The sequence below is a fragment of the Melanotaenia boesemani genome, chromosome 1 (assembly GCF_017639745.1).
Source record: "Melanotaenia boesemani isolate fMelBoe1 chromosome 1, fMelBoe1.pri, whole genome shotgun sequence".
Classification (NCBI taxonomy): Eukaryota; Metazoa; Chordata; class Actinopteri; order Atheriniformes; family Melanotaeniidae; genus Melanotaenia; species Melanotaenia boesemani.
In genome coordinates this window covers 20,835,850-20,850,325 of record NC_055682.1, presented here as the reverse complement: position 1 = coordinate 20,850,325, position 14,476 = coordinate 20,835,850, and the positions used below count along the sequence as shown (strand labels likewise).

At 36.8% G+C, this 14,476-nt stretch overlaps 1 protein-coding gene across 1 annotated transcript in view; it reads right to left on the bottom strand.

Annotated features, from left to right (window-relative positions):
• The window catches only part of nfat5b (nuclear factor of activated T cells 5b), a 41,203-nt gene extending 28,075 nt beyond the window's left edge, over window positions 1–13,128 (bottom strand). Inside the window, exon 1 of the mRNA XM_041984665.1 lies at window positions 12,856–13,128. Coding sequence (XP_041840599.1) covers window positions 12,856–12,928 — 73 coding nt within the window. The 5' untranslated portion in view covers window positions 12,929–13,128. The remainder of the gene's footprint in view (window positions 1–12,855) is intronic.
• Window positions 13,129–14,476: the final 1,348 nt, after the last annotated feature.

Genomic DNA, 14,476 nt, shown 5'->3' with positions numbered 1-14,476 from the left:
ATCTCAGATGTATCTGTACATATTTATTGTATAAATTAAAACGAATTATTAAATTAACGACATCAGTACTGTCATTTAGCAGACGTTTTTCTCCAAAGCAATTCACCCCTGCAAGATTCAAACTTTGGTCTCCCCAAAAATCTGCTTCTTCCTTCTTTTCTCCTCCTGAGCAATCATGGAAACGATATGATGAATATTTATTATTTACCTTTAATATTTACCAGACCTTTTATAGCCACCATAAAGGTGTGGCAAGGCGATTCCTCATGTGCGGCCCCATTAGAATTAATTCTGATTTATTAACAGAAACAGGCATGGGACGTGCATGCGCACACTTTTAGAAATCTGAAAGGTTTTGTGCACAGTATTTCCTTTTATCCCGACAACCTCTGAGAAAAGGAACAAAATAATCCTGCATGCACCACCAACTTGGATCATGTTCTTGAAACCATAGAACTAAAATATACTGTGTTTCAAAACCCCTAAGAGCATGTATCATATCTGCATAACTTAGCAACATTTTTACTATGCCAATAAATTTAAGAAAACTGCACAGTCATGTAGGCCCCTCTGAAAGGACTAACACTGTCGAAAATCCTCACACCGTTGTACAAAGAATGTTCATTTGCTGCCAAGAAATTACAAAACAGGCAGAAACAAATAATCAAGACTGAGCTGAAAAAAAATTACATCAGTGCTGGCTTTGCACCTGCAGTTATGTCAGACCCGAACTGACAAGAAGGGAAACCCAATGAGAAGAGGGATCCAAATAGACCGAAACACTGGCAACAATATCATGCACCGTCTATGTACTTTTGATCATCCAGTGGCCTGCAATACTACTCATCTTGACCGTCTATCTAAAATTCAAGTCTAACTGTTTGTGTGATATATAGCTCATACCTAACTCGCACATCTTCCAACAAATATCTGAACACATACATGTGATCCCCAAGCTACACGTGCATCCACTCTCCTCATGTTTTTTATCTGTATGAAATGTATAACTGCCAAATAGTAACAGTCACTGCACATTCACTATGGTGAAATAATAGTGAAAAATAGACAGAATGGCAAGATGACAAATGAGCTAATAACTTATAGCCAGACGATAACGGCACAATTCATACAGTATAACCAACAAGGCTTAGTCACCATCAGCTTGATGTAGGCAGGACAACAACACAGGAAAATGATGGGTATCATGAAAGAGGCAAGAGCCAGAGAATTGGTGTTAAAGGTTACTTGAGTCTTTATACAAACAATCAAGGCAAGTTTATTTGTATAGCACAGTTTTCATGTACAAGACAACTGAAAATGCTTTACATAAAACATTACAATCATTACAGATGGTGCAAAGAAAGCATAAAAAACAGTAAAAGGGAGCAACAAATAGCAAAAATCACAATAAAATCATAAATTAAAATGGGTAAAAGCAAGATAAGTTAAATGTTACCGTGCAGATTTCCCGCATGAGAAAAAAATGTTTTTAACCTGGATTTAAAAGTGTCTACATTTGGTGAAAGTTTAATGTCCACTGGCAGTTCGTTCCAATTGTTTGCAGCATAACAGCTAAATGCTGCTTCTCCATGTTTAATCTGGAATCTGGCCTGGACCTGTTGACCAGAGTCTTTGGGTCTAAGAGCTCTGCTAGGTTTATATTCTCACAGATGTATTCTGGGCCTAAACCATTCTGAGATTTGCAAACGATCAGAAGGGTTTTAAAAATCTATTCTGTGATGTTTGGAAGCCAGTTTAAAGATTTTAAAACTGGTGTGATGTGTAAAGATCTCTTAGTCCTGGTTCAAACACTTTTCTTCCAGCAGCATTCTGGATTAATAAGACTCAGAGGGGTGTCTTTAAACCTACTTGAACCAATAGTTCTTGGCACATTTTAAAAAAAAATTGCATATTATAAACTTTGCAAACAAGGGAATTTATTGTAAGGCCGGCGTATTAGATTACATTGAGTAGATGATCTAGTTTCAAGTGTTTCAGTGTAAAACAACAGTTTTAGAGCTATAGCCATTCTTTGTACTATTTGTTTTTTTTACTCTTTTGTAAAGATATTCCATATTATTGTTATTTACTATTCAACATAGACAGCAAAGACAGATTTGCTGGGACTTTGAATGTCAATGTAATACTAACTCAATAATTTACAGTTCAAAAGGCCATTGTTTAGGACCTGTCTTCTCTCAGTTGAGCCAGGAAATATCCTGGCTGTAGGTAATGTACACTGTACAGCTGAGTTATGAGCTTCTGACACCTTAACTGCTGCATGTCACCTGCCAATGGAAAGACTGTAGCCAGCCAAGATTCATCGCATTTAATATTTTATGTCTTAGTCCAGAATCATCTTGCTCTGGACAGAAGTACGAGGAGTGGCTGCTAGATCTCACAGGAGCTTTGGGCTTTTCACAAAGAAGTGTGAGAAATATTCCACAAGATGAGCGCGAGCAAAACCACTGGTCATAATGGCCATTCCCACTCTTCTTTTACACTAGGCAGACACTGTGGTAGAAGTTGGATCTTAAAATGTGACTTTACTTAATAAATGGAAATCCTATTCTAGGACGTAAAGTCTTAGAATACAAGAAAATTACTTTCATAAAAATGTAGTTTCACAAAAAGGCTTTAAAAAGAAACAGAATGTATCAAAGGGGTTAATGCGCAACATATGATGTTCTGTTAACCACTGATGTTAACTAGGTTATAACTTGATCTACTACAGCAACATTTGGTCCATTGCTCATGTAAAAATCTCACTTCACTATATGAACACAGACAACCTGTCAATCTAAATAAAACAAGTCAAGGAGACAATTGTTTCCTTTTCTTTTCACTGAAAGAATGGTTCCGGGAGAATGAACAAATAAAACAACATGCTTGGAATCCTTCAGAAGGGCGACAACTTCAGTGCACATCATGAAAAAAAAAGTCCTCTGTACTGCTTGCAAACCTGTGACGCTGGAGATTATAGTACAACAGTACGACTGAAACTGTCGTAATGTTGCACAAATATATAGTGAAATATAAAGCTCTTAAATGTCAGCTTTAGGTGTTTCAACAGGTTAAACCACTAATACACTGATTTATCACAGCCAAAACAAAGTCACAGTCAAGTGTGCAGCAAATACCAGAGGAGGTGACATTTTTACCTGACCCTAATCAGACTTCTTACTGAAGTCTGGTTAATGTTAATGATTAATAAAAGAAATTTAACAGCTGATAAGGGACTAAGCATGCACACCACATTTAGAGGTGTGAGTATACTGTATCATGGCATCATTTGCTTTTTTTTTATCATCACTGACAGAGCTAACAGTGATCACATCAGAAATATATACTGAGTGCCTATGCTTATAATAAATCAAAAACAATTTCAGACATCACTGGACTGAAATACTTCATGTCCTAAAAGTTATTTAGAAATAAACAGTTACATAACAATGCACTTAAATACAGACTAGTAAAAGTCCAGATGCCTGCCTGTCTGCATTCTTTCTCTTTTATCACACTACTTGTTTATCAAGGTCTTTCCCAGATTAGTAAAGATGTGAGATTCATGCAGCTTAGAGACAAGTCAGAAACATCTTGTGATTTTTAGCCCATATATCATGACAAATACAACCTCAGTAGTTCTCAGGTCATGAGAAATGTTCATATTCTAGAGTAGTAACCACAAGACCCTTAAAACCAAAACAAAAGTTAATTTAGGGTGAATTAAGAGTGAATTAATGTACAGTGTAATTCACATGGCAATGGGCACTACAAACACTACATACTGTGGCATTTCCAACAATAAGTGACTGAAGAACTCATAAATGAAAGATTCATTTGAATGAAAAAACAAAGTCCCAAAGTAAACAATGACCCTCAAGGACTCTACAAAAAGTGAGGTATTTTCAAAAGGTATTTGGATTCACTCTCAATTATTGCATGAATACACTAGTCCCAACTCACTAATATCACTGAGTAAGTAAAAGTCAACCCCTTGGTAGTTGGGTAACACAGTAGCATACTCCAGTGAAACATGCAACAACAACTCAGACATGGTGGCGCTGTGTATTATGCCTTTATGGCAGAAAATGTTGTGCTGAGTGTGACTGCACGGTGGTGTGGTGGTTAGCACCGCAGCCTCACAGCAAGAAGGTCGAGCCTCGGCTGGGGGGGGGTTCGAACCTGGGGGGTGGTGGCCTTTCTGTGTGGAGTTTGCATGTTCTCCCCGTGTACGTGTGGGTTCTCTCCGGGTTCTTCGGCTTCCTCCCACCAGCCAAAGACATGCGTGATAGGTTAATTGATTATTCTAAATTCTCCCTAGGAGAGAGAGTGTGTGTGAATGGTTGTTTGTCTATCTGTGTTGGCCCTGCGACAGACTGGTGACCTGTCCATGGTGTACCCTGCCTCTCACCTGTTAAAATGCTGGGATGGGCTCCAGCTCACCCGTGACCCGTAATGGAATAAGTGGCCAAGATAATGAATGAATATTTAATTTATAATGGATTAATTATATCTTTTTCTGGGATAAATTAAGTAATAATAATAATACTATTACTACACTGAGACAGCTCTAGTTAAGGTCCTTAATGACATCCGCCTGAATACAGATAGCGGAAACATTTCAGTCCTGGTACTACTAGATCTCAGTGCTACATTTGACACGGTCGACCGGAACATCTTACTAGACCTGCTGAAAAACTGGGTTGGACTTTCTGGCACTGAAATTAATGGTTTGAGTCCTATTTAAAAGACAGGGACTACTTTGTGTCTACAGGAAACTATAAATCTGAGCAAACCAAAATAACCTGTGGGGTCCCCCAAGGCTCCATCCTGGGGCCAATGCTGTTCATCATCTACATGCTGCTATTCCTTCAAAAAATAAATAAATAAATAAATAACAAAACGTGTTACCACAGTTATGTTGATGACACACAAATCTACATAACCATCTCACCAGGAGACTTTAGTTTGTCCAAACTCTGATCAACTGCATTGATCAAATTAAAGATTGGACATGTCAGAACTTCCTTCAGTTAAATGAAGACAAAACTGAAATAAGAGTTTTTGGAGCCAAGGAAGAAATATTAAAAGTCCGTTCTCAGCTTCAAACATCTCAGTTCAAAATTAACAACCAAGCCAAAAATCTGGGAGTTGTCATGGACTCATTCCTAAATTTTAGCAGTTATATTCATACAGTTGTAAAGTCAGGCTATTATCACTTAAAGAAAATATTGAGAATTAAAGGACTGATGACTCAGCAGGATTTAGAAAAACTTGTCCATGCATTTATCTTTAGTAGATTGGACTACTGTAATGCTGTCCTCACAGGATCCCTAAAAAGTCCATCAGACAGCTGCAGTTAGTCCAGAACGCTGCTGCTTGAGTCGTCACTAAGACCAAGAAAGTGGATCATATAACTCTGATGAAGCTCTCAGCAGTTTTAAATCAGGGTTAAAAATTTTTCTATTTGAGGCCTTTTATCAAACAACTGTTAAATTCCCCAGACTGGAACTTTATTTCTTGCATTTTATCTATTTTATTTTAGTTTGTTTCTTACTGTTTTTATTTAATTTCTTTTAAAGTTTGTTTTATTGCTTCCTGTACCCTGCTGTAATGCTTTTAATGTTTTATGTAAAGCACTTTGAATTATCTTGTACATGAAATTTGCTATACAAATAAATTTGCCTTGCCTTACTACATTTTATTTCTGGGCACCTTTCATGACACTCAAGGTCACCTTATAGTAAAAGATACATAAAATTAAATAAAATACAATAAGTTAAAAGAACAATAGAAAAAAATAAATAAAAGCAGGACACAAGAGATGTAGGGGGATTACAAGGACTAGCAGAGTTTGAAAAGAAGAGTCTTGAGTTTGGGTCTGAAGAGGGTAAGTGAGACAATTTTCCGGAGGTCAGGGGTGAGTTCTATAATTGTAAGTGAGTAATAAGAATTTAAATTGAATGGTAATCAGTTGAAAGTTAATCAGATTAGAACTGGCTATCTGGTAAATTCTTAAAAAGACTGGACTGTTGCTTTAATAGTTTCCAAAATGCCATGATCCACATAAGAGAACTGAGCAAGGTCTCAACTAATCAAAATACAGCAGTTAATTAGCTGGTATAGTGTGCAAATAAGCAAAGATCCATTTTCATGAAGCTATGATGACAACATAATTTCATAGAAGGAAATTTGATTTAAACAGTTTGGGTGTGTTCATATGATTGCTCAAAAACTATCAGCTAAAGTAGTGGTTCTCAAACTGGGGGGGCACTGCAACATGAGGCATGGGATTGGGTAATATAGCAGAGGAACCAATGTTTTGACAACTCGGGCTCTTGGACACATTCTGGTCCACATTCCAGACTATTTGGTGACGGTAATGCACCTATTCACTTCTGCCAACTGCCGAAAAACATCAAGAAGAAAAAAAAGAAGAAGAACTGTGGAATAAATGTGGGAATGCAACAGAGATCATGGTTTACCTAACCAAACCACATCAAACAGTCTCGTCTCGACCTGGAGTGGGTGGTGGCACTGCTCAGACTCTTACAAACCGCACTTTCATGGACGAGACAGAGAGAGAAAAGATGGAAAGAGTAAGGGAGAGAGAGATGGAGAAATGGGTAATTGTGATGAAAGAAGGCAGATGTCTTTTTTTTACAGTAGGTTTTACAGTAAATGTGTTAAAAGATGTTTTCTTATTACAGCCCCCTCGTGTCAATAAGCATTCCAGTTTTTTACATGAAACCTTTTTAGATTAAAAATGAGAACATGCTTGGAAAACATGCATGCTTGGTTTCTAAAAGTGGGAAATGCAGCTAAATAAAAAGACGCATTAGTTCTAAACTAGAAAAAGATATGAATGATGTTAAACTGGCCCATCTAAGCCACATAGTTGGAAAGCTGAATGAATTCGATCTCCACCATAACCTGAACCCACTCCCATGTTCACCCCCTTTTAATATTCACCAAATACCCATTACCCGTGGTATTCTCCTAGCCAAATCTGGACCTAACCCATTGATATTAGGGGTGTTGAACTGAATCGTTTCTACAATGCATCGCGATGCAGACATGGACGATTCTGCATCGATGCAGCAACAGAACATAATCGATTATAAGTAATGTGATTTATATATCCTGCTGCTGCTTGCACGTGTGATGTGATCTAGCCTGATGAAACAGCTCGGCAGATCCAAGGCTGAATCTGTTTTGAAACCTTCACTTAAAAAAACTGTAAAACCAAGCAAATATGTAGAAAATACATCAGTATATCACGGGAAATACATTCACTCTCACTAGGAAATAACGTAAGAGTACACATGAAAATATATAAATACTGATAAGTTAGTGTAAGGCTAATGTCTATGAAAAATACCACTGGCAAGCTAGTGGTTAGCATGCGCAAATGGACTAAAGAGATTTAAACAACTTTGTCCATCAAACGTTTACCTCAATAAAATTTTCTGTATATACATATATGTATAACATATCTGCCTCATAATTTTAACAATGACCTACAATTCTCAAAACTACTGATTTCTGAGTTAATCATGACAATATTCATAACACAAAATGATTTCTGTTCCACAAGGACATCTGAACTCAGGGCCCACTGATGCAATATGTCTTAAATATAAACATTTGGAAATTATTAAGTGATAACCCTAAATACATTTACTAGATACATTTCTTATCCTTCCTTTTCCTTTTTCCTTTTTCTTTCATCAGATATCAACAACCTTTCATGGCATTTTGAAGCGCATGCTGTTAAGTTTGCTTAACACAGCAAAGTCAATATTAATAGAGTGCTATTTAAACCCTGGTTTATACACAGAGCAGCCAGACAGTTAATAATTGACTAAGATTTGGTGGGTGTCAATAAAGAATAAAAAAGAACTATGTTAAGATCTGAGGCATTGCAGTTATTAAACAGGCTCACTAGAACTTATAGGAAAAAGCCATAAAATTCTTCATCTTAACTGTGGGAAGACATTTTACTACTTCCATTAGCCCACACACCCCCTCACCAACCACAAAGGGTAGCATAAAATGCCTTCCTATCCTGACTGCTATTGTTACACTATGTCGTTGTCCTTGGTATTCTCTGGACTACTCTCACATTAAAAATATGAGCTTTGTATTAAGAGTCCCAATGTAGAGAAACGGGCAAAAACCATACAAAGTCACTATTTATTGGCATTTAACCCAAAGGGAATAAGTGTGGGATACAACTTGTTCATAATCATTATAATTATTTAGGCTTTTCTATCAAACAGAAGAGTAAATATACCAAAAAGTCTGGTTTAATGCCAAGACACAAAATTAGCTCCTTAGACATGGCCAACTTATCATGGGATCAGCAGTTAAATCAGGTAGGTACAAGATAATATTATGAAATATCAAATAAGTTTTATTGTTTATTTATCTGGTGTACAAGAACTGATACTCCACAGAAATAATGAGTTATAAAGTCCTCTAAATGATAAAAGACTAACACGGAAGAAAAAAGGCCTTCATAACACCGCTCTTGCTTTAGTATTTTTCCCTTGACCTTTTGTTTTATTGCATTATTGGTGGAATCACATACTCAGTTTAAAAACAGCATAACAGTATTAACATAAGTGATCAATTAATGGAATTTGAGTATCAGCAATACAGACAACATACAAAACGTTATTTATTTTAATTAATAGTTGATTATTGGACTCCTTGGCTATTTTAAGTAGCATCCTGCAGGAAGATGTTAAGCCGGACTTAAATGTGTTTTTATTTTTTGAGATTACAGAAAACACGAGAAGGCCAATTTGTGCAGCAGTTTTGGGGTTTATGAAACACAAAAGCACTTCACAACCATTTGTAATAATCTTAGGAAGGATTGCATAACCCACATGACAGACAATACATTTAGATTGTAACCCAAAAATATATTCTGTTACTTTACAGAGAATTTTATGGAATCAGTCTCTACTCACTTACTTGATGTAAAGACATTTTTGTTTGTTTTTTGTTTCTTTGTAAGCTAAAAGGTAACTTCACTCAAAGTTCTGAGTTAAATCCATCCACTGCATATATTTTAAAAATTGCTCCAAAGTGGAGAAGCTGCTCAGGGGGCTGCAAGGAGTGCAAAAGAGAGAGTAGTAGTGAGCTGGTTGTGGGGCTTAGATGCATGCTCAGTAAGAAATGTGAAACAACAAAGAGAAAAATTAAACATATAATCATGAGACACAACCTGCAGCTCTTCATTTGGGAGTGATGGAGTAGTTTTCCCCTCCAGGGAGGTATTCCAAAAAGTGGATTTACTGGTTTAGCTGGGTATGTTAACCTAAACTAAAAGGTAATCTTGGGTTTTCTGTTCTAAAATAACTAATCTAGGTAAGTTAATATGGAAACATATGCTGTGAACATAGCCATGGAGGGAGTAGGTTTTGTTCAAGCTAAGCCCAACTTATCTCTGGCATAATGATTTCAGGGAATGTCACCATATGCGTGATTAAATCTGTTAAAAATACAAGTTTTAAAGAAATAAACAGACATTTTTGATATTTTTTTTATTTCAATTATTGTCTGGCAACTTCCCCATTGCATGCATCATTGCTTGAAAAGAGAAATACTTCATTGTGCAATGTCATCATTTAGACATTTTGGCTTATGACTCCATGGATTTGCTATCTTAAGTTACAAGTCTTATATTTCTAGGTCTCCCTTTGTGATCTGGCACTTTAGGTGGACTTTGTAGAGTTACTTTGCAGCCATCTGGGCCGGGTTTTGTCCCAGTTAATGCTCACTGCAAGCTCCTCCACATGGGTTAAGGGTTGCTGCAGTCGCCCCAAACCTGTCTTCTATCCCTCTGACATCTTATTGGCTGTAAAATAGGTATACCCCTTTGTGACGAGAGAAAGGTACAGATGAAAAATTCTTACCAGTGTGAAGAATGTTTTAAAGTTTGCGTTTACTTGGACCCGGGTAAGCTTGGGGGCATCTGCTTATATAATATAATATAATATAATATAATATAATATAATATAATATAATATAATATAATATAATATAATATAATAAACCTATTAAATTTAGTAATTAGATAACACATGCCAACTGTGCTACCATGCATTTAACAGCTGCTTGTGCGTTGACAGTAGGAGGTGGCGGATACAGCTGTATTCCTTTTTTTGGTAATTTTCATTGTGATTTCGGGGCTCAGTGGGTGATGCCTTTCCTTTCATAGGTATGCCATGGACAAACACACACTGGCTTAACCAACATGGGGTTGTGATAGCTACTTCACAGCTGGTGTTTTAGAACTGACAATGCAGGATAAGATGTCAGAGCATTTAGCAATCTCAAATACAGGCTTTGTTAAACCTCCTTTCTGAAATACCTCCCAGAGTCCTCTGAAGAAGTCATCATGTTGTAGGACAACAGTGGCCACGGTTACATGATGTTTTTTAATTTGGAATTAATTATTCAGAATTAAAGTATTTTCCTTCGCATTTACATGGAAATACTTATTCCGAATTGAGGTTTACATGGAAAACACGTTTAATCGCCTTTATTTAATTCCACTTAAGGTCTCGAGGTTGGGAAGAGTTCTGATTGGACAAGCGGCGGATGTGACTTATTTATGTCTACTGGAAGAAAACAAACTCCTGTTCCTGCTTTTTTATTTTATTTGCATAGAACATGGAAGACCACATAATCAGAACCATTTTCGCTTTGATTTTAGTAGTTTGCCAGCATCCAGCAGCAGCTCGACACTAGCATACTACTTCACTTTCGTCAGCTGAGGAGAAGAGCGATAGAGTACCGGAGAAGGGTGTGTTCGTCATTGTGAGAGCACAAGGGAACGAGCATGCGCAGAATGACCAGAATCAATTCGGATTGAAAATCAGAATAAACCAGCCACTTAGTTCGGAAATAAGTTTAATCTGGAATGGTCATTTTCATTTGGAATTAGTGTACAAGGTCATTTAAAGAAACCCCACCAGTTACAAAGCTGAGGTAATGCGTGTGCAAGAGAACAAGTAGCTACACTAAAATAGGGACCCCAAGTAAACTGTTAGTTAAAACTAAAGGCTGGTACAAGCATAAGGATTTTCTAAATCTGAACAGATTTTTTTTATCTGTTAGAGACTCCACACATGAAGATAAAAAAATTTGACATTTTACAGTTTTGATCGTACTGTGTGGTGTGCTCCGATAATCTCACCACAGAACACCACACACATAACAAGACTGTCCCACAACCGGTCTAGAATCTAGTCCTCCGATCCAGAAATCTTTTGTGATCAAGCACTAGTAGCACTAGAAATCTAGCAAAAACAAAGAAGAAGAACCATTGCAACAACCAGAAAACACAACACCCTGTATGGCAGAGGACATACATAAATGAAGTAATGATGGTGGTCTTGAGACTATTGTTAACAGAAAAATCCCGAACTAAAAAAATAACAGACTGGAAACAGCTATATCCTTAATGAATATATTCTTAAACAACGGCTGGGTGTAGTTGTTACAAATATCTCCTTAGTCATGACTTGAGCGTGAGGCAGAGCTCAAGCTTGGATGAAGTGTGTTTCCAATGCTAAATATGTGTTTGTTCTTCTGCAATGGCAAGCACAATGTGGAGCTATGCTTTTTATTGTGTCTGTATAACATTAAACTTGCAGATTCAGATTTCCATAAAAGTGTGAGAAGCATAGTTCATGTTAAAGGGCGAGAATCTCCAAATGCCCTTCCAATAAGTCTCTCTTTCAGTAGTAATATGCAAAAATGACCAAACTGAAGTTCATGAAAATTTGAGAAAAGGGTGGAGGATGAGTTAGAATCCACTTAAGTGTTAGTGCTGAGCATAGCTCTTAAAACTACAAGATAGGCTGCTGGCCTTGGCTGAGGCCTGCACCCCTAAGTGTGTTCCTGGTTTAACTCAATTCAGATGAAAAAGCATGTGTGACTTTTTTTTTTATTATTATTTTAATCTAAAAATTTTAGGTAGCTATGATGAATATGATGGCCACAAGCTAAGTGGAAAATTACTGGATCTGCACAACAGATAGCTCCCATTTGCTGATAGTCTGTACTGATCACCAAAGGAGACATTATAAGTGTGACGCCAATAAAGATTTCTATATCTTAGTAAAAAGACACGTTAAGCTTTTCACTAATGCTGCCCAGACGCAAACTTGAGTGTGTCCATAAGTGTCTTATTTAATGGCTAAAATATTTAATATTATTTTGTGTTTATGTCAATAAGTAATTTTACACAGTCTATGGAATAAGTATTCCAGAACAGAGCAGAATATTCCGTTTTTCCAGCCCAGCACCTGGTGTTATGAGTTCAGTAGAGTTCAGTTTTTCTATCAACATGTTGCCCGAGGCTCCCTCGCTGATGATTACACAGTTTATGTTAATGGCGCCACTGTGGGAGCAATGAAGAGCATATGCGTATATGTGTAGTGTCTCGAGGGGGCGGATGGTGGGCTATTCACGACCTATTCCAACAACCCACAGAAAATGCATAGCACTGTTTTTAAACTGGCAGGGAGATAGTAAACTGGTCTGACCGATGTGCATGCGGCAGCTAAGGGCTTCAGTCTGGCTAAAAACACTCTAAAGATGCCATGAGTATCTAAGCAGATTGTGTATGAGATGTACGAGATCCAAAACTTAACCGCAGATAATTATGAGCAACATGTGACAGGAGGTAGTTCGTAGATGAATGACAGTTCACGCACTTGTAAGACCTAAATGCCAGTAAGTGATAAATTACACATGTACAACCTAAAAGAAACGACAGGAGGAGGAAAAAAAGAAGAAATGTCCAAAAGTGTGAAACTGTTTTGTTTTTACCTTTAGTGTACAAGGATCTGGAAGAATTCAGGTCGAGGTCCCCGTTGAAAAGAGAGATAAAGTCAGAGGGCATCGCAATCCCTCAGACTGAGGAAACCGGACACCCTCAGAAACACGCTGCCGTCACGTAGCTGGAATATATTATTTTCTCTCTCACTACTAAAATTGACTCAAAAGTTGCATTCAGAGTTTGTCTTTACTGTTCGCAAACTGTCTCTGTTTTAATTCGGCTGCTGAGACCCCCTTCAGTCCTCCAACGACTCGAGTTTGTTGTCACAGGCTCATGCGGGAGCTACGCCCACACGAGTGACGTAACACGTACGAATGACAACTGGATTTTTATTTATTTATTTATTTGTTTGTTTATTTATTTATTTAATGTTGAGTAAGTAATTTAGTAGTTAAGAACTCAAGCATGTTAACTTCAATTTTTACACCGTGTTAACTCCATTACTTTGCTGCAGTTTGAATTATTCTAGCTTTGAATTTAAGATAAAATTTTAATGAATATAACTACATTCTTTTCAACAAAGAAATTCAAATAGCAATAAAGGCATTCCTGTTTGAATGTGCAGATTTTGTGTCTAATTTTATTTTATTTTATTTTTAAATTTATGCTAAGGTGTAAAACTAGTTTCAATAAATTAAAGCAAATATATTCTTAAAATAACATGATAATGAGAAAAAGAAGAGATACATGAACAAAAGTTGTAAGGCTAAATTGCTAATCAAGTGCTAAATACACATCACACAAAACTATAGTATAAGGTTGAATAGAAAATAAAAGCTGAAACTTACTAATATACTAATGATTAAGGGGCACAGAAATACACACATCACATTGCAGTGTAATACATAGTGTCCATGACTTGGTTGTGTAACTAAATCAGTGCCATTTTTTTTCCAGAGAATAAACATCATCTGCCATAGGCTGCAAGATCGGTTTGGATGGGCTGCCCAGGATGGTTTTAAGGGAAGGAAAGTTAATTTGTATAGCACCTTTATGTACAAGACCATTCAAAGTGCTTTACATAAAACATTAAAAGCATTACTAATGAGGCAAAGAAAGCATTAAAAAGTAGTAAAGCTTTAAGCTTGTTCAATATTTTTTCACCATTGCTTTCAGGTGGTCCACTCCCTGACTTACTATAGAATTGTCACAAGATAAGCTAGATAAATTAAAACATAAGCTTCTTCCTTTGAAATACAATCTGTTTAGCCTTTGTTTAGTTTATTGTACTTTGCAGTGTTGGGGTAACTGATCACTGACAAAGAAATAATAAATCCACTTGAAGCAGTAATTATCATCTTAACATTAGCTACATTCACCAATCAAAAGGCTGACATGTAGATACAGACATGTTTTCATACTCAAAACTTGCATTAACAGAGAGCTCTTAGTCAACCCAAACTGCATGACAGTTGAAGGATTCCTCAGCACAGCAGTGTACATTTTTAAGGCAACAGATAAATTACCAGCTGGCCACTGAGGTGCACACTGATGTTTATGGTTCATTAATCTCCAGATCAGCTTACATATTATTATGTATTTTTACATAAATACACGGAGTAAAATTAGATCTTGTTGATCCTAACATCAATAGGCAACAGCTCTGTTGAA